Below are 18,327 nucleotides of genomic sequence, written 5' to 3' on the forward strand. Positions count from 1 at the left end.
TGTGCAAACTATCCTAATTGTATTGTATAACTACTCTGGAATTATCTGAGCAACTATTTTTAAAAAATTATTTACTGAGATAATTATGACTAAATTAGCTTTCATTGCATACACATGGTTACACCTGTAAGTGAGTCAGTTTCAAGATGAACTCGCATCCTTCAGTGAAATACAATTTTATAGCGTGGTCGCGTGGCTGATGACTCCCAGCCAGCGTCTTAAATTCTACCGAGACCTTTCATGACGCAAGGAAGCACCGAGTAAAGAGAACAATCCGCTATATAAGATGAGGGCATCGGAAGAGAGATACCAAAGAAGAAGTGTCTTGAGTGAAAGAAGCAAACAACTTTCCCTTAGGAAACTTATCGTATCTTTACGGGACAGCGAGTGCGCGTTTCAGAACCTTGGAGAGCGCCGTAAGGAAAATAGGGGTTAAGGTACTAGCATCGCAATTACACTTGAAATAATTTCTTAAATATGCGTTCTTTCCTAGACAGTCGCATCACCAGCAAGTTTGTATTCTTCCGAAAATACCTCTTAGAGAAAAACGTTACGTTCATATAATCAAATGCCTGAAGTTTCGGATTAGAGTAAGTCAAATACTAACCACCTGTTTTAAGGTTGTTTAACTCGTATTGGACTATTTGTCAGATGTTTAAGGAAACTATGGCATCAGTGAGCTGTTCGCAGATTCTATTCATGGCCATCTGTAGCATGCTGTGCTGCAGAAGTCTCTCTCTACCAGCAATCACCATAAGGTGAGAGGCGAGCAAATCCAACTATTTTAGAACGTGTCGCATAAAACTAAAGTTAAGACACCATGGATGAGAAATCCAAATCACAGTATAGGACCCATTATTGTCTTTTAGTTTGCATTTGCATGTTTGACAAAGTGAAGAATGACCTGCGGTATTGTTCTATTTCACAGTAGATCGGGAACGCTTAATGGCGATGGAGAAGGCTCCTGGGCGAGCGAGCCGTCTCAAGATTTGGAAGTGTATAAGCTTCTGTACGAAATCGGAAACACGGTGGAAAGGTACAAAACCATTGCTCACAAATGACATTTGTTGTCAGTGTCGTACTCTCACGACAGACTGAAACGGGCTGAAAAGTCAGGCTATTTTAGAATGTTATGACATTGTCAAGGAAAACTCCTTTATGTTCGGTTGATAACTTGGGGAAATAACGGATGATGCCACACCCGAGTCTGCTTTGCTGTCTCGCATAGACCATCAAGACATGCTGACGGACTTTTCACAAGCGGATACAGCAAACTCCTCGGACAGCTTTCTGCCAAAGAATATCTTGAGTCTTTACTCGCAAAACGTGTCAGGTAAAGACGACTCCTCGGGTAATTGGAGGCGACCTTTCATGGTTTTCAGAAATTACAATATAACACTCTATGAAAATGTGCAGCATTTGTATTTGTCTTTATAGAATCTTAAATATTTGCAGTGCCCATTTAAGATCTGTTTGAGATTTGCATGTGCAGAGTGGGACGAAATGCCTGAAGTTGCCCTTTAAAACTGTCAGATAGGGTCACGTGATTGCGATAACCGTAATGTGTAATTGAGATTAAAGATATCTGGCCAGTAACAATACCACACCGGAAGGCGGATTAATAATGACATCCGATTGCTATAATTTGGTAATTTGTCCTCTGCAGCGATGATCTGGGCGCAGACCAGCTACCCATGAAACGTCATTCAGACGCAGTCTTCACAGACAACTACAGCCGATACCGTAAACAGATGGCAGCCAAGAAATACCTCAACTCAGTTTTAGCAGGAAAGAGGAGGTAGGGAATTGCACTGGTAAGAATAAACTTACTAGCACGCTCTTGTCTGAGATAGGATTACCTACCTATGGTCGCGAGTGCACACGTGCATGTGAGTATAAAGTTTCTGTATGCTTTCTCACCTGTTCCTCGTGTGCTACCACAGCCCCGAAGACGCCTTGACCATGCCAAACCAGTCCAAAGGCGCTGAACTCCAGCTTCCGCAAAGCTACGAGGACACTGTCGACCAGCTCCTTCAGCAGCTACCGCTAGTATAACTGAGTTTCTCTAATTCCGTGCTTAATTAACCAGAGCTTTGTGCAAGAGTCGGCTGCCAAACTAACAAGCCAATTAATGAATTCAGTAACAAGCTAATTAATGAATTCAGTAACAAGCCAATTAATGAATTCAGTAACAAGCTAATTAATGAACAGTCATTGTGCTTTACATTAGTTTTTCTTTGTTTTCATTCTTCTCTGCTATTGCCGTGAGCATCTTGTACTGAAGAAGCTGTTTAAAGGTCTGATAACTGAGAATTCAAATCATACACATCTCTCCTCATACTTGCATACAAGCAAATATAAGAAGCATTTGTGTGTTACTTAATAAACTGAAATTAAATATTTTGACGCGGCTTGTTCCTAGAATTTCTAGATGGATGATTTTTCTAATGATCGCACCTGTTAAAACCTTCAAGGCCGCCTAACTAATTTATTATTGTATGGACTCTAATGCATAACGTTTTAATAGCAAACGGAGTAAACACAATAAATCATGCAGTCTATGCAACAAATAGACAGGGTTAATAAAAAAAACTTTCGGTTCAACGTTATGGTGAAGACAAACCCATGAGAAGTGTAAGGTTTCGTTAGAAACACGCACAACGAGCATAAGTGCTACTCGGTAATGAGCGTGAAACGCGAAGCATAATCAGGGGATGTGAGGCATAATAACAGAGAAGCGGTCATTGCGGAACTGTGACGATTTAAAATAATAATATTGAACCTAGACTGGTTGCTACATACAACACATATATATAAACACACTGTATAGTGTTTAAACGAATTATTACTAGAATAATTTGAAACGTTAAAATGTCATTTCAAATGACACCTGCTTCTTTTACACTCTATTACACTGAGGCCAACAACGAAACGATCTCCTCGAAGCCATTAGACTCTTTATGGACGTTCGCTTGAAGGAGCAGTACCAGTATATAGCCAGCAGAGGGCCTCGCTTAGACACGAACATCTTAAAGCCTCCCTCAATACTGCAGTGCTTATAACGCTTACGCACTATGGCACATTAATCAGTAAAACTAGTACCAGACAGCTCATATAACTATAGGAAACTGTTCAAACAAAAGCAACAGTCATACCCAATTGTAATGGTTAAAAACATAAAACCTGTACAATGACACAGTACAAACACAAGAAATTATTTGAATAACTAAGTTGCACACGTCGAAACAATGGCAGGAATTATTATTATAATCAGATTTCCAAGAAAAATAAGCAAATGTTTTTTATGCATACTTAGCTTATTAAGAGACAGTTAGTAATATTCCTGGTAATGGATTATCAATATCTTGGGACTGCTGCCTATTACCATGGACAGTTCAAGGGTCTTTGATGGCACCATCCAGTGTTCTACCTGCTGGTGTCACTGTTTCTAAGATCACCGTGATTACCGTTATAGCGGCTGTGATTTGCTATCACGCATCAGTTCCATGGTGCCTCGGAGCAGTGAACGTCGTGCTGGAGATGTGAAGTTGCGTGCTAAGACTTTTGAACCATTCCATTCCAGGTAAAGAGGTTAAATTATGGCATCATAGCCCTTGCTGATGAACACAATTAAATCTAGTTTTAGCACAGTGATACTCATTAACTGGCTAAATTCAAGATCTAAAGTCCAAAGACAACGTGAGCTTTCAGCTTACAGTCAACATACATTGTAGGGAGAAAGAAGAACGATCCGCTGAGAATCAGTCTGAACAATACAATATAGAATAAGTTACCATCTCCTAAATAAGAGGATGTGATTCTCAGTTGCTGTAACAAGAAGCTTAAGTTGTCAGGTCTCCTTTGTAGTTTTAGACCATGCAACCAAGCCGATAGACTGCTAGGGTTTAAATGATCAATACACCAGTTATGGACAGTGCCTTTTTGGGGACATCTACTAAGCCTTGTCCTGTTTCTCCTGGACCCAAGGTGCAAGACACATGCCTACACATGCTAGATAGTGCTAACAGTACATAAAGAGTGCAACTGAAATTGCAGGCATTCACGTTTACATTTACGGCATTTAGCAGACGCTCTTATTCAGAGCGACTTACAAAAGTGCTTTGTTGTTTACTCATAGAATATATCCAAGTACAGTAGGTTAGAATCAAACATACCAATGAACTAGAATACTGTAGAATACAGGGATGAATGCTGATACCTAGAAGTGCAAAATACATAAGGTCTATCATAAACATTGAAAAGTGCTATAAACAATAAGTGCTAGAGTTTGTTAAACAACATAAACAATACCCTACAATAAGTATTAATTTAGGCAGTCAATATGGGAGCAGTGTCAGCTGTACTTTAAATATTCTGCAAATAGATGGGTCTTCAGTCTGTGCTTGAAGACTGCAAGGGACTCTGCTGTCCAGACAGCAAGTAGGAGTTCATTCTACCATCTTGGAGCCAAGACAGAGTCTTGATGCTTGTCGTCCATGAGACCTGAAGCAAGGTATTTCAAGATGAGCTGTACTTGAGGTTCGAAGTACTCATGCTAGAAGCATGGTGGCAGGGTTGGGTTAGAGCGTTTGAAATGACATTTATCATGAAGTAACATAACAACCTGACTGTACGATATTTCAGTGAACATAACATGGTCCATGGCTGCACATGAAAATTCAGTGTAAAGTATAAAGTTCACTGGAAGGTGCTAGTATAAGTGACAATGCATGACTGATTCCACGTGGTCCTGAGAAGAAATAAACATTTAAATTAAAAGTGACATTTAAAAATGATAACATTTAAAGGTGGCGTGCAGGACAATGATGCTGAATTCTCCCAGCACTGGGGGTAGCTAAAATGCGACTATGTTTTTTAAGTTAAGCTCAACGTGTGTTTGTTGATTGGCCATACAGTAAACACCTAGCAAGCATAATTACAAACTTATCTTTTTTGTACATGAAAGGAATCGCATAAAATTATGTAAATGTACTGCTTTATTGTTGATATTAAAAGCTCTGTTATTGAAAATTATGACTCTTGTCAAAATGGAACAACTAAAAAAACTTAGAAACAGAAGGATCATGAAAATCTTAAGAATCTGTTTAAGAATAGCAAATGTTGATAATATGCAACTAAAAGGGGGATTTGCAAAGCTCTTGCGATTTGAAAATTATACTTTTCTAAGATCACAATTTTGATATGAAGCTAATAATTCAATCCCACCACTACCAAATTTAGTGTAGCTAACATGTTTTAGATTTGGTATTACATTTTTAACAAAAATCTGTGATTTTTTGTACAATCTGGCACCTGAGTTTCATGCAGACTTTTCCATTAAAAAAAATCTGTGTCTGATATGGAAAGTAGTTGAGCAATGAGTTGCCTCTTCAGCCAGTTTGCCAGTCCTCAGAGAGGTGAGCGAGTGACATACAGTGCCTCATCTATCACTCCCTTTGAAGAGAGCTATAGCAAGAACATGGAGATAAGTCCTCCAGTGGTCTTTGAACTTCTGCTGTTGTGCCATCTCTGAGAACAAAGTTTAGACACACACGTTACCACAAGAGGTATGGCTTTAAAATCATTTCCTAATGTTTATTTTCTTAGTTTCTTATAGCCATAGTTGTGCTTTGCAAATATTTGTGTTATCCATTAAGGAGAACAGTAAAAACAGTGGTTAAAAAACCCCCACAGACTTTATTTAAGTTTCCTTTGAGGAAATATGACTGAGAAGAGAAGCATTCACTGAATTCTGGACATTCTTGGAGTATTTGGATAACATGGGCTTTGTTCAGGCTCTTGTTCCTGAGTGCTTCTCTATGGAGAAACAGAATGAGGAAATAAGGACTAAGAGCACAATTTGAGTTCAACAAACTGGCATTGTCCAAGGAGAGGCGAGCTCCTTCAACAAATGATTTACTTTATTAATCCCCAGAATGCTTGCTCTGATAAACACACTACGTACTTTATCAGTCCTGTTAATAATTTCCTACTGTATCACTAAAAGCTTGATGAATTTCGTAACAAATGAATGCTTGTTCTTCATAAAGACAACTGTGCTATAATACTGTTGGCTCAAACTTCAACAAGCTTGGATTTAAAATACAATAAAAAAAAAATGTGATGCACTTATGTGTGATACATGAAGTGTGGTCAGAAAGTTTGAGTTTACCAGAAAATGGAGATTTTTAGTACTCAGGGAAACTGCTTCAATAAACTCCTTTGTTAGAAACAGCTCAAAAATATCTTTTGAAACAAGGAAAGCACCAGTATGGCCAGTTATATCACATAGAGAACCATTTTAATTGTGTCAGTATCAGGAGTTAGTCATTAGGAAAGGTTAGCATTGCGTTAGGAACATGTATTACCATTTGAATAATACTCACGACATCAGTGAATAAAAAATATATATATTGTATACAATGTGGATATTCAGGTATAGTAAATGTCAGTATAATTCATAGATATTTTGACTAATCCAATTTGACTAAATTTAATTGCTTCTCCTAAAAAAATGGTTACTAACTGAGCAAAGATTTGACTTAATTTTGATAAATGACAAAATAAAAACAGTTCATGGTAGTGCACCTCAGCATTTGAGTGCACTACCATACTCTGTTACCATACTGAAAACCACACAATAAAACAGATATAACAGCCAGAACAGTCCATACTGTGTGAGCCAATTGATAAGCCTAGAGGAAACAGTGTTACCCCGTGGTGAATATGTCTGCCCTGCTTTATCACATAGGCAGAATTACGGCTAAACTCTGACTCTTCAACATAAATGAGGAAAATGTGAGCGCAGTACGCGAAAGAAAACAGGCGCGAGTGCTAAAAATCTTATGGAGGAGTCAAAGCGCAGCGCAGCGCAAGCTGCCATTGCATCTCCAATAGAGCAGAAATCTGCAGTCGCAGATAGCATACAACAGCCAATGCTATAATGATCATGACAGCAGTGGAGAAGTCCAGTGGGAACCCCAGCTAGAACAGAGGCCAAATCAAAGGTAAATAGGCAAGGTAATAGTACATCATACGCTTGCTGCCACCTGCAGGCAACAGGTAGGGGTTTTGGGGCAGGAGAAAAGGATGTTGTATAGAGAAGCACTTTAAACGGTGTGCCAAGTCGTTTTGTTCAGCTGTGTAAACAACAATAAGTACTCATAGTGTATATTGATTTTTAGTCAACGAAACTGTGTATGACGAGGCAAATAGCAAAATGAACATTTAGTAATTATGTCACATATTCCTGTTAACATCCTGAAATGATTATGGAGATTATGAAACGTAATAGATAATTGGGATTTTTAGAAGGTGGCTCTTCTAGTGCTGATGCCTGTGCCCACTTATCAGGAGTGCAAATAGTAGGACCCTGCGGCGTCCGACCCCGGAAACTGGTCGCCATCCGCCGAGTCCGACCCACACTCAGGACTCAGGGCACCCCCAAAATTTCCCAGGAGTTGTATCAGTGTGGAGAGTTCCCAAGAGGCGGGGGGTGGTCCCTGCAAGGGCTGGAGAGGAACGATTACGCGCCTTTTTCCCCCATCTTCTTCTTCTTCCCCTTCTTGCTCCTCTTCCCTGGCATCCTTCGGCGGTCAATGTTTCTGTGACGCGGGAGGCTTAGCAAGATGCGAAGAGGAGCCGTGATACACACAACGCCGCTTATTTGTAACAGAAGACAAAGTAGCACTACGGCTATCGTGAGATCAAACGCTGACAATACTCACGTTTACACAAAGGACTTATATATCCTCACATTAACAACACAAGGAGGAGCAGGTGTGAAACACACAGGGGCGTGGCCACACAGACGAACACACACACACACACACACACACACACACACACACACACACACACGTAGACGTTTGGGAGGAGGGGCTGTACCGTGACAACCGGCTGATGGAGTAGTCGATGTTGTGTGCTGTAATTGTCAAGCTTTGTAAGGATACAAAAATGTAACATTGGTTAGATTGGTTGTTTAGATTAACCACAGAATGTTCCAACAGAATGTTCATGGCTCAATGCATGAATGAATTAGCTAATTAATTAATAAATTGACTGAATACATTTTGGTAACACCTACAGTGATAAGTCAGCCTTCTTATAGATCAAAAGGATCTTACTTGTTATTTAGGCCCAGGTTCAGCTTTTCTGAAAAAACAAAAAACAAAACAAAAACAAAAACAAAAAACCCCAGACGATACAAAGTAAGAATCATTAGCTAACTGCTCACGTAAATGGGGGTGCTAAATCAGGTCAGTGGCGCTGGACTCCCGGAACTCTTCAGCCCAAAGGCGGTGAGAGACGCGCTTTAGAACTCTCACGTCACCAGCAACTCGTATGTTACGTCACAGCTAGGGAGCGTGCAGTAGTCGTCGAGCGTCTCTCAGGTGCCTGCACTTTCTCCCCGTATCTTTTTAAAAGTTGAAAGGTATGTTGATAACTAGGTTAGCTATTCTATTTCTCCCAGCGGTCTTAAATGCGGTGTACTGACTTCTTTAGTAACTGCTCTTGAATTATGCAGTGTTATATAGCGTTGCGTTGTATATAGCGTTTATTCTAAGTTTTAGCAGTAACACTTGGGCTTCTAGCAGTGTCACTAAAGCACTTTTGTCGCTCTGGATAAGAGCGTCTGAAAAACGCCATAAATGTAACTGTAAATAATTAAGCAGTAGGGGTAGTGATAGCAGTGGGGCTCATTGATTTGAGAAGGCCATTTTGTGTTTTTCATACTGAGATTGGTACTAAAAAGCCGTGGCTTTGTTTCTTTTTACAAATAGCCTGTCAAGAACTACAGTGCTAGAACGCACTCTTCAAAAAAATATTTTGCCAGTACTTGCTGTTAAACCGGCTGATGTTGTAGTCGATCTTGTGGTGCTCTACTTAACAATCGTTATAAGGATACAAAAATGTAACATTGGTTAGATTGGTTGTTTAGATTAACCACAGAATGTTCCAATAGCTTGTCATAAATGACTGAATGCATGAATGAATTAGCTAATTAATTATTAACTGACTGAATACATTTTGGCAACACCTACTGCAATAAGTCAACCTTCTTATATATCAAAAGGATCTTCCTTGTTATTTAGGCCACAGGTTCAGCTTTTCTGAAAAACAAAAAAACAAAAACCCCAAACGATACAAAGTAAGAAACATTAGCTAACTGCTCGCGTAAGTGGGGGTGCTAAATCAGGTCAGTGGCGCTGGACTCCCGGAACTCTTCAGCCCAAAGGCGGTGCATTGTATGCAAATGAGAGACGCGCTTTAGAACTCTCACGTCACCAGCAACTCGTATGTTACGTCACAGCTAGGGAGCGTGCAGTAGTCGTCGAGCGTCTCGGGTGCCTGCACTTTCTCCCCGTATCTTTTTAAAAGTTGAAAGGTATGTTGATAACTAGGTTAGCAATTCTATTTCTCCCAGCGATCTTAAATGCGGTGTACTGACTTCTTTAGTAACTGCTCTTGAATTATGCAGTGTTCTATAGCGTTGCGTTGTATTGTATGTAACGTTTAGTAGTAGTAGGAGTAGTAGTCAAAGCAGTGGCGCTCCTTGGATTGAGATGGCCACTTTGTGTTTTTCATACTGAGATTGCACTAAAAGGCCTGTTCTATAGCAAACTTAGAATATATGAGTAGACATCTCTTGGCCAGTGTTGCATTTTGATTTATCCTTGACTTATTTGCATTATCAAGTAGCCTATACGTTTTGCAAACATCATCTTAGCGAATGTAAAATTGATTCAAATTACATCAATTAGCCGTTCAGGCTCAAATGATTCAGACATCATGTTCACTTCTCACGTGCGTTCGTAAGACTGGACTACTACGAAAAAAATGTTTGGTGTCTGGATGTAATAACTACTAGGCTGTTTCCTCTTATTGTGGTAAAAGGGGAAATGATCAACATGCTTGATTTCCTTTTTGTTCCCCTTGGTCTTTTATCTGATAATTTATCCCAGGGCAAAAAAAAAAAGATCTTCCTAAAAGCACTTTTAGTCAGATTGGTGAGAAGATCCACAGTAAAGCAATTCAGAGCAATACATTGCTATAAGTGCCTAAGTGTGCCTAACATTGCCTAAGCATGTTTCCATACATATAGGCCTTATACTACTATAAATGGGTAGCATAGAATCAGTTAAAAGTTTGCAACTATCGTTAGAGGGATTGCTGCTTTTTAAAGGACAATGGCAGTGTTTAATCTCTCCAGAGAGCTTTATCAGTGCATGTGTCTCTCTCGGAATAATCTGTCCCTCTGGATGGCTGTATTCCTTCTTTTCATCACATCAGACCAGTTTAAAATGGGCAAACATGGAGAAGTATTGCTTATTATGTGTTTTTCTTTTGGCATGCACACATGGACTGATCTAACCCAGCCTTGAGTACACAGAGCAGTTTTCACAACAGCACAGACAGCAGGAGCTTTTTTCTGGAGTCTCCTCTTGACTGGCCATTCACTCTCTGAAAAATCTCAAGAGCCTTTATGATTGCGCAACCTACCATATTACTTGGGGGTGGGATGGGTGGGGGGGGGGGGGTGTTGTCCCATTTGTGATATAACTTGTTTCATATCTGTTTGCAATGGCAGGTTGAGATTTATGACATATTACCTATATTGAAAATCCATGCTTCAAGAATTGTTGAATTGTCTTCAGAGCAGTCTTGTGTATTGTTTTACACATATACTGATATAGTTCACCTTAACATTTTTGATCTGATAATTACATCTGTTTGGTATTTAGAATTTTCCTAATAAGGATGATTACAGCAGTTACGTTATTCTTTACTGAAACAAAACATTTAGAACACATGAGAAAATAATATTTGTAAATTTAATTTTGAATTAAAAAAAGTTTAATCAGTGACAAGATACAAATTAAGGTACATTTTTATGGATATTTGGCTATCATTGGACTCCATTACACCGTGGATTTGATTTGTCTTCTTCCTCTGTCAGGACTGCACTGTGGGTACCTTAATCTCCCTTCTAAAGTCTTGTTCCAAAGGAAACAGCACAGCTTTCTCACAAAGATGGACACACATGAACCCCAAGACAAGTTAGTAATGTTATTTTGCTTTAGCACCTGAAATGCTTTTGTGGCTTGTGGCAGTGTTATTTTTTCCTGTTCATAACTGACTTGTTGGGATTTGAAGTGCTTGAAACTCATTTCTGGTTCTCTCTCAACTATCAGATACAAAACTGTCTGGCTTATCTTTTTTATACTGGGATTAGGAACATTACTGCCATGGAATTTCTTCATGACTGCCACCATGGTATTTTCATGCACATTTCATGATTAAATGTGATGGTATCTTTAAACTCTTGTATGTATGTATTTTGCAACCTATATGTATACTAAGGATAAAATACTTCTGACCTTACATAACCGAGCACTTCTGTAAATCGCTCTGGATAAGAGGATCTGTTGAATGCTATTAATGTAAATGTGGATAATTATAGATACTTCAAATGCTGAACAAGCAAAAATATTTAAGCATTGATTGTTGATTATTATTTTCATAATCAGAAAAAACACATTTCTGATTTTTCTAATAAAACCACTAAGTTAGTCATGTCTTCTAGGGACGTATGAGTATGTGAGAGTATGTGGTTGTGCCTTTATCATTCACTCTGCTTTCTCTGTGCATTCATCCAGTATTTCACCAGTCGTCTGGCAGACCCTGGAGAAGAGGTGTCAACTGAAAGGAATTTCCTGCAAACCAAATTCAATAACGTGATGGCACTGTGCGCTATGATCCCCTTGTTAGTCTTCACCTGTCTCACCTCTGTTCTACACCACAGGTGAGCTGCATCAGGTTAAGGGCCATCTTATCCAGTCTCTTATGCTGCTCGGATTATTTGTTGGATGGATGGATGGATGGATGGATGGATGGATGATGTGGGATCATGCTTACAGCAGGCTGACCTGAACATTTTGAGCCACAAAATAATCTTGACTCAAACGTAGTTACTCTGTGATGGTACAGGGTGAACAGGGGGCCGAACAAAAAATCAAGTGTAAGGTTATATGTGGTTGGTTGATTTCAGTAACACACTACAACGTGTAGATGAAGGAACAGGTTGGCTAGATGAGTGTATATGTATGTGTCTATGTAATACGTATGTGTAGAAGGATACACGGTGTGAATCTTTTTTCCTTATGTTCAGATTTAAGATGATGGTGCAGCCTACTCTTGAACTTCTGGTCTTACTTTCATAACAGAGTGTCCCAGAAGATAAGGATCATGGGTAGCTTGGTTTCCATCTTGGTAGTGTTTTTGGTGACTGCCATCCTGGTCAAAGTGCCCATCACTCCCATGCCCTTCTTTGTGACCACCATGATAAAAATCATCATCATTAATGGTGAGTCCTACATGTAGCAAATAGTATAACGCCTGTATAACACATGCACAAATGTGCTACTCTAAAAGCTACTTCAGAAAAGCTCAAACGCCAGGCAATACCTCTGTCTGTCTGTTTGTGTGTGTGCCCTCAGCGTTTGGAGCTGTGCTGCAGGGCAGTCTCTTTGGTATGGCTGGTCTGTTTCCCGCTGCCTACACCGTACCCATCATGAGCGGCCAGGGACTGGCTGGCACCTTCGCTGCCTTCTCCATGATTTGTGCCATTACAAGTAAGACCAAGGACACACTGACAGTACAAAGAGAGAACAACACGCACGCAACACTTCAAAATGCCTGGAACACCACTCTTGGAATAAAACACAGGTGGAACCTCTTCTGTTGTTCTCTGTCTCCACCAGGCGGGTCTTCGGTGATGGACAGTGCCTTTGGCTACTTCATTACCGCGTGTGCTGTCATTGGCCTCGCCATCCTGTCCTACGTCTTCCTCCCTAGACTTGTTAGTGTTTAGGGGGAGTCAGTCCCACCTCTCAGTTAGGACAAATTCATATACTGACTTCAGTATTCCTGTAAAGAAGCCCCTTCCTCTGTCCCGCAGGAATTTTACAAGCACTACCTGAAGGAAGAGACGAACAGTCCTGCACAGGATGAGGAGAATAAATTGGACTTGCTGCAAAAAGGTATACGTGTGTTGTGGGTTTGGTTGACTTTACCACTCTTGGTTGTGAAGTCCAGTGAGTTGAACCTAACTCGGGATTAACCTGCTTTAGAGAATGGCAAACAGATGGCCAGCACTGGTGGGGGCGTTAAGCAGAATCCCTCCATTCTCGGCATCTTTAAAAAGGTACAGTGCTTTGCTTCACCGCATTTGGGATCTTTGGTAGTCATAAGAAGTTTCTAGGTTTTATACAGCGGCTTTGGTAATTCACTACGATTGAATAAAGTTGCAATCTGCACTTCTGCGGTGCCCTGCTGAAGTTAGAACTGTTACTGTCGGCAGCGCCAAAGGTCAGTGTGGATCTAGCGTACTACGGTGTCGCTACAGGCAAAAGAGAGAGTGTCTGTCACAAAGGCACGACCTAGTGTTTCTGTCCAAGTGCATCATGTTGTTCTTCCCGTCTCATTTTCGCCTCCTCCGTATCTTTCACTCTCGTCCTCTGTAGATCTGGCTGATGGCCCTGTCTGTCTGCTTTGCATTCATCATCACCATCGGCCTTTTCCCGGCTGTCACCGTGGATGTTAAATCCAGCATTGCTAATGGAGGACCCTGGGGTCAGTTGCAGTGCGTGTGTGTGTGTGTGTGTGTGTGTGTGTGACAGAGAGAGAGAGAGAGAGAGAGAGAGAGACACAGAGACATAACCTGGAGTATCAATGATTCAATGATGCTCAAGCGCTGGAAATGAATAATTTCACACGGATGTCTTCTGTTCCGATGTGAAAAGGACTCTGTAAACTTTACTACTAACAGTCAGATAGCTGATGCCCTGCCTCTACATTCCTGCTTGGGCACTAAGCGAGCAGAACCCTTAGCTAAACGTACGGCCTCATGGGAGTGTTTGTATTGCTCTTCTAACGGCATACACACTGTGGTGCATTTAAACTGAAACATTGACGGTAATGTTTGTACAAATGGACCAATATACTGCAGTGAGCAGCTTGGAGCAAGTTTCTAGACAAACTCAAATTTGATTTTATATATTATTTATATCAGAGCATCTAAGTGACACCAATATTACACCTTATGAAATGATAGGTTAATTCCAAACATATCAAAACAAGCTACACTGCCGTTATCTACACAATATGCCGAAGGCCATCAGTGCTGGGCTAAGTTACAGCATTTTGCAGTTGTTCACCATCCACAGTTCTAGCCATTCCTGTCTAAGCTTACAGTTCCTCTTTTATCTTGAACGTTAACATTTAAGCTGAGTTCTGCAGCAACGTATGCACGCGATATCGATATTGTAACTAGGAAGAAAGCACACAACCAAATGGTAAGATTACAAAAACTGACCCACCATGTGTGTGAGGGGTGCCATTATGTAAACTGTATATGTCTAATATTTTGTGGTTGGGTGACGTGGGGCTCTGTGCTCTCTTCCGTCTCATCTCAGAGCTGTACTTCATCCCGGTCTCTTGTTTCCTCCTCTTCAACCTGTGTGACTGGGCAGGCCGGAGCCTGACCGCTGTGTGCATGTGGGTAGGTTACTTCACTGACACACGTACACAAATACACACAAACAAACCCTTTGATCGACTTGACTGACTGATCTCCTTAAAAAGCTTTGCATAAACGGCCCCCGTTAGAATGCGCCTGTGCGTGCTGAAGTCATGCGCTTGCCATGCTTGGGTCACTGTAATTTTACTTCCCGTTATTGCTGAAGGTATACAGGTAGGAGGTTTCTAGCAGCCCTTGCAGGTGCTGTGGAGGATCTAAACACAATTACTTACGTTTCGCACATTATCCATCAGTCCATTACTTCCAGCATATTATTCATACTGGACAGACTATATTTTCTTATTACGTTTATGATTACTTAAGCAATAGAGTAGAGTAGAATAGCAATAGAATAGCAATTTGTAGTATAGCAATAGAATAGAATATATGTAGAATAGAACGTGAAACCGAGCTCATTTTGGAACACGTTTTGTTCAGCGTCTTGGTCTTCCGCATTCTCTCCCAGCCGGGGAAGGACAGCCGGCTCCTGCCAGCACTGCTCCTGCTTCGCGTGCTCTTCGTGCCGCTCTTCATGCTCTGCAACGTCCAGCCGCGCTACAACCTGTCCGTGGTCTTCGCGCATGACGCCTGGTTCATCGTCTTCATGATCACCTTCGCCTTCTCCAACGGCTACCTGGTCAGCCTCTGCATGTGCTACGGCCCCAAGTGAGTCCGCGCGTGCTCGCCTGCTCGCCTGCCAAAGCAATGGTCTGTCAATCGTGTTCACATCCCCGCCGTGTTCTCTCCATTCAGAAAGGTGGCGGCGAACGAAGCGGAGACTGCCGGCGCCATCATGGCCTTCTTCGTCTCGCTCGGCCTTGCGCTGGGGGCGGCCCTGTCCTTCCTGTTCCGAGGGGTCATATGACGACATCACCCGGGACGTTCTACCTCAAAGGACATTCAAAGCCCTGTCAATCCTAAAGAAGAAATGCTTGCACAATTTCACATGTCTGTATGGGTTTTTGTTTGTTTTACAAAAGGGAAGCTGCATCACTGTGCTGTACTCTAATTCAGTATTCCTTGGCCACACCAGCACCCCCCTGTATGGGGACATTATACTTTATTTTAGTTTTCCCTTTTCATTAGTGATGTCACACAGTTCAGTGTTTGTATATGGTCATACAGATATAAAGGTGATAAGGTGACCCCAACCGCCCAAAGCCCCCTGCCCTCATCGTCCCACTCGTCTTGTGAAAGGAAAGGAAAACAGGGAAAACATACAGCCAGTGGACAAACCGGATACGACAGGATAGACATACAAAACCACAACCAATAACATCCTTAAACTTCCTGGGTTTAAAGAAGAGTGCTGCTTTGAGTGGAAGGCCGTATCTAAACTCTCAGGGTATTGTGAAACTTTAAAAAGCTGCTTCACTCAGTCTATGATACACAGTGCAGGAAGTCATGACTCCAACCATTTATAGAAAACTCTTTTCAAATGTAGGTAAACAGTATTTTATATCTTGTTTTAGTACCTCACCAGCCTTGAATATGTTTTAATACTTGAAATAAGACTGGATATGTAATGTAGATGTTAGTTTTACTTTCAACAGTGTAACCATATATAATGTATAGATATTTTGCTTTGATGTTTTAGCATAGCTTGTGTGGTGAACATCTGCAATTGCAAGAGCACGTTCTATGAAGGTGTGACATATATTAATACCCTTCTAACATCTAGAAGCATTTATACTAAATAAAGCCAAATAGCCAAGTAGGAGCTCTCCTCTTCATGACGGAGATGAGAGGGAGAAGCAAAGCTCAGCAGACACAGAAGAAAAAAGCACTGGGCAGCTCTGCGTGTTCACTAGGAGACCACAGAGGCTGCAGCAGTAATATACAGCAGAAGCATTGCTTTAACTAAACGTGGAGAGCCAGAAAGTGCACAGGCATGAAGGCTCCCAGAGGCAACAGTACTCTGCTCCACACGCGTGTGCACGTACGAGAGCAGCTCCAACACCTCCATTTGCTTTCATTCTCAGTTTGCTTTAGTTCTATATGTCCATGAACCACGAGATCTGTACCATGTAGCTAACATGAAAACGAATTTAAAAAGAATAAACCAATGCGTTATTAACCTTAAAAAATGGTATTGGCTCCCGAACACTAACTGGGAGGTTATTCCAAACTGGGAATAAGTATGAAATAAACTGGGAGAAGTATGAAAAAACTTCTCCCTGCTGTAACTTTCATAATTGTGGGTACTGATTGATTTCAGTAATATTTGCCCTTTAATTCAACCTTTAAATTTGCCTGGTTAATTGCTCTGAGATGGGAGAAGCTCCTGTTTAAAAAGAATACTCTGGCTGTTTTTGGTCTATCAACATGGAACCATGTTACAAGGAGAAAGTACAATGTATTTTTAATTTTTTTTAAATCCCCAGATCATTATACACTAATCACATTTTGTTTTACCTTGGTGTTCTGTTGGTTACTTTATGTTGCTACATATACCCCAGTTGATAAGAAAATCGGAGGAGCATAAGGTGTATTTATACCGCACATTGTACCTAGTGCATTGTAACCCAACACAGTAACATTATGACTACATCATTAGAACTCTCTAAGTAAATGCAACTGAGATTATTTGAATGGATCAATGATCAGAGATCACTGATCAGATTAAAAATGTAAACGTGCATATGGTGGGTGAACGACAGGGGAATGTAACGGGGACACAATTTCTCAGCGTCCATCACAGATACACAGGGTCGTGACTACACACACACCCACACACACACACACACACCATCATACACATGGGAAGTATTCAATCAACTGTTTACCCGTTTTTAACGTTAGTGGCGCAGGAAGGGGCGTGTGCCGGAATAGCCCTGGACTTGAACTATGCTGCCCTCTGGTGGACGATTTAATGTGGACAGGAGGCAACCCACACCACTCCGATGATTACCAAGTTTTATTGATCAAGTAACTGAAGATGTGACAAATGCTTCACCATAGAGACGACTTTGGACAAATAAAGTAAAAATAAAATACCACACAGCTGAACAAATCCTACAGCTTCAAATCAACTTACTGTCTGTTTTGATTTTGCATCAGTGAAAAACTAGCATTGAATGTAGCAGACTGGGGAAAAAAGAGAAAACCCTCCCCCCGAGAGAGAGAAAACCCTGACAATATTTTACATATTCTGTTCAGTCCCTCCCGTTATTCAAGACTTATACAAACTGTACACATGTGCTTTGGAACACTATCACAATGACAGTGCCATAGCTGCAGGTTATATACAGACATAATTCATATTTCACATCCATTGAGTTCTTGAAAGTCCAATCAATACAATACCTCTCTGACCAAAGCATTTCTCCCCCCCCGCCCCCCCCCCCCCGCCCCCCACCTAAAAGACATTTCTCATCTAATAACCTAAATGGAGATTATAATGCTAAAACAAAATAGCAACATCTGGTGGTGATATATTAAAAATCCAGGAAATAACAGCGTTAGTTACAGCAGGTTATAGATACACCTTTCAATACACAATTGGTATCAAATACTTCAAAATTTTAACAGGCTATTTGTGCCACCAAACACAAGTTTCTTCAACAATTTACAAAAAAAAAACCAAAAACAAAAAAACAAAACAAAACAAAACAAAAATAATAAATAAAAATACCCTTTGTCCTTTCATTTCAAGCTCAAATGGCGTTCTCTTTCACCAACTCAACAGGCTTGCTACATAGGGTCACCTACGGGGTGAAACATACCTGGAACTAGAAATGACCTTC

The 18,327-nt window shown here is 40.8% G+C and overlaps 2 protein-coding genes and 1 long non-coding RNA gene across 3 annotated transcripts; 2 read left to right on the forward strand and 1 right to left on the reverse strand.

Moving 5' to 3' along the window:
* The first annotated feature begins 367 nt into the window (after positions 1-367).
* vipb (vasoactive intestinal peptide b) lies at positions 368-2,402 on the forward strand. Its single transcript, XM_027012225.2, has 6 exons — positions 368-437; positions 652-758; positions 929-1,036; positions 1,229-1,333; positions 1,667-1,798; positions 1,944-2,402. Exons 2-6 carry the CDS (start codon positions 652-654, stop codon positions 2,053-2,055), a joined length of 564 nt encoding a protein of 187 aa, XP_026868026.2. The 5' UTR covers positions 368-437; the 3' UTR covers positions 2,056-2,402.
* Positions 2,403-5,436: 3,034 nt separating this feature from the next.
* LOC113577885 lies at positions 5,437-8,157 on the reverse strand. Its single transcript, XR_003410688.1, has 3 exons — positions 8,127-8,157; positions 7,888-7,938; positions 5,437-5,529 (listed from the first exon to the last, which is right to left on the reverse strand). It is a non-coding gene; the product is annotated as an uncharacterized LOC113577885 (long non-coding RNA).
* Positions 8,158-9,313: 1,156 nt separating this feature from the next.
* Positions 9,314-15,446, forward strand: slc29a1b (solute carrier family 29 member 1b). Its single transcript, XM_035530245.1, has 13 exons — positions 9,314-9,388; positions 10,961-11,060; positions 11,196-11,277; positions 11,661-11,806; positions 12,228-12,367; positions 12,501-12,635; positions 12,765-12,862; positions 12,962-13,043; positions 13,134-13,207; positions 13,527-13,635; positions 14,478-14,563; positions 15,048-15,247; positions 15,335-15,446. Exons 2-13 carry the CDS (start codon positions 11,035-11,037, stop codon positions 15,444-15,446), a joined length of 1,290 nt encoding a protein of 429 aa, XP_035386138.1. The 5' UTR covers positions 9,314-9,388; positions 10,961-11,034.
* The last annotated feature ends 2,881 nt before the right edge of the window (positions 15,447-18,327 follow it).

This window comes from Electrophorus electricus, chromosome 1 (assembly GCF_013358815.1).
Source record: "Electrophorus electricus isolate fEleEle1 chromosome 1, fEleEle1.pri, whole genome shotgun sequence".
In the NCBI taxonomy this organism is placed as follows: Eukaryota; Metazoa; Chordata; class Actinopteri; order Gymnotiformes; family Gymnotidae; genus Electrophorus; species Electrophorus electricus.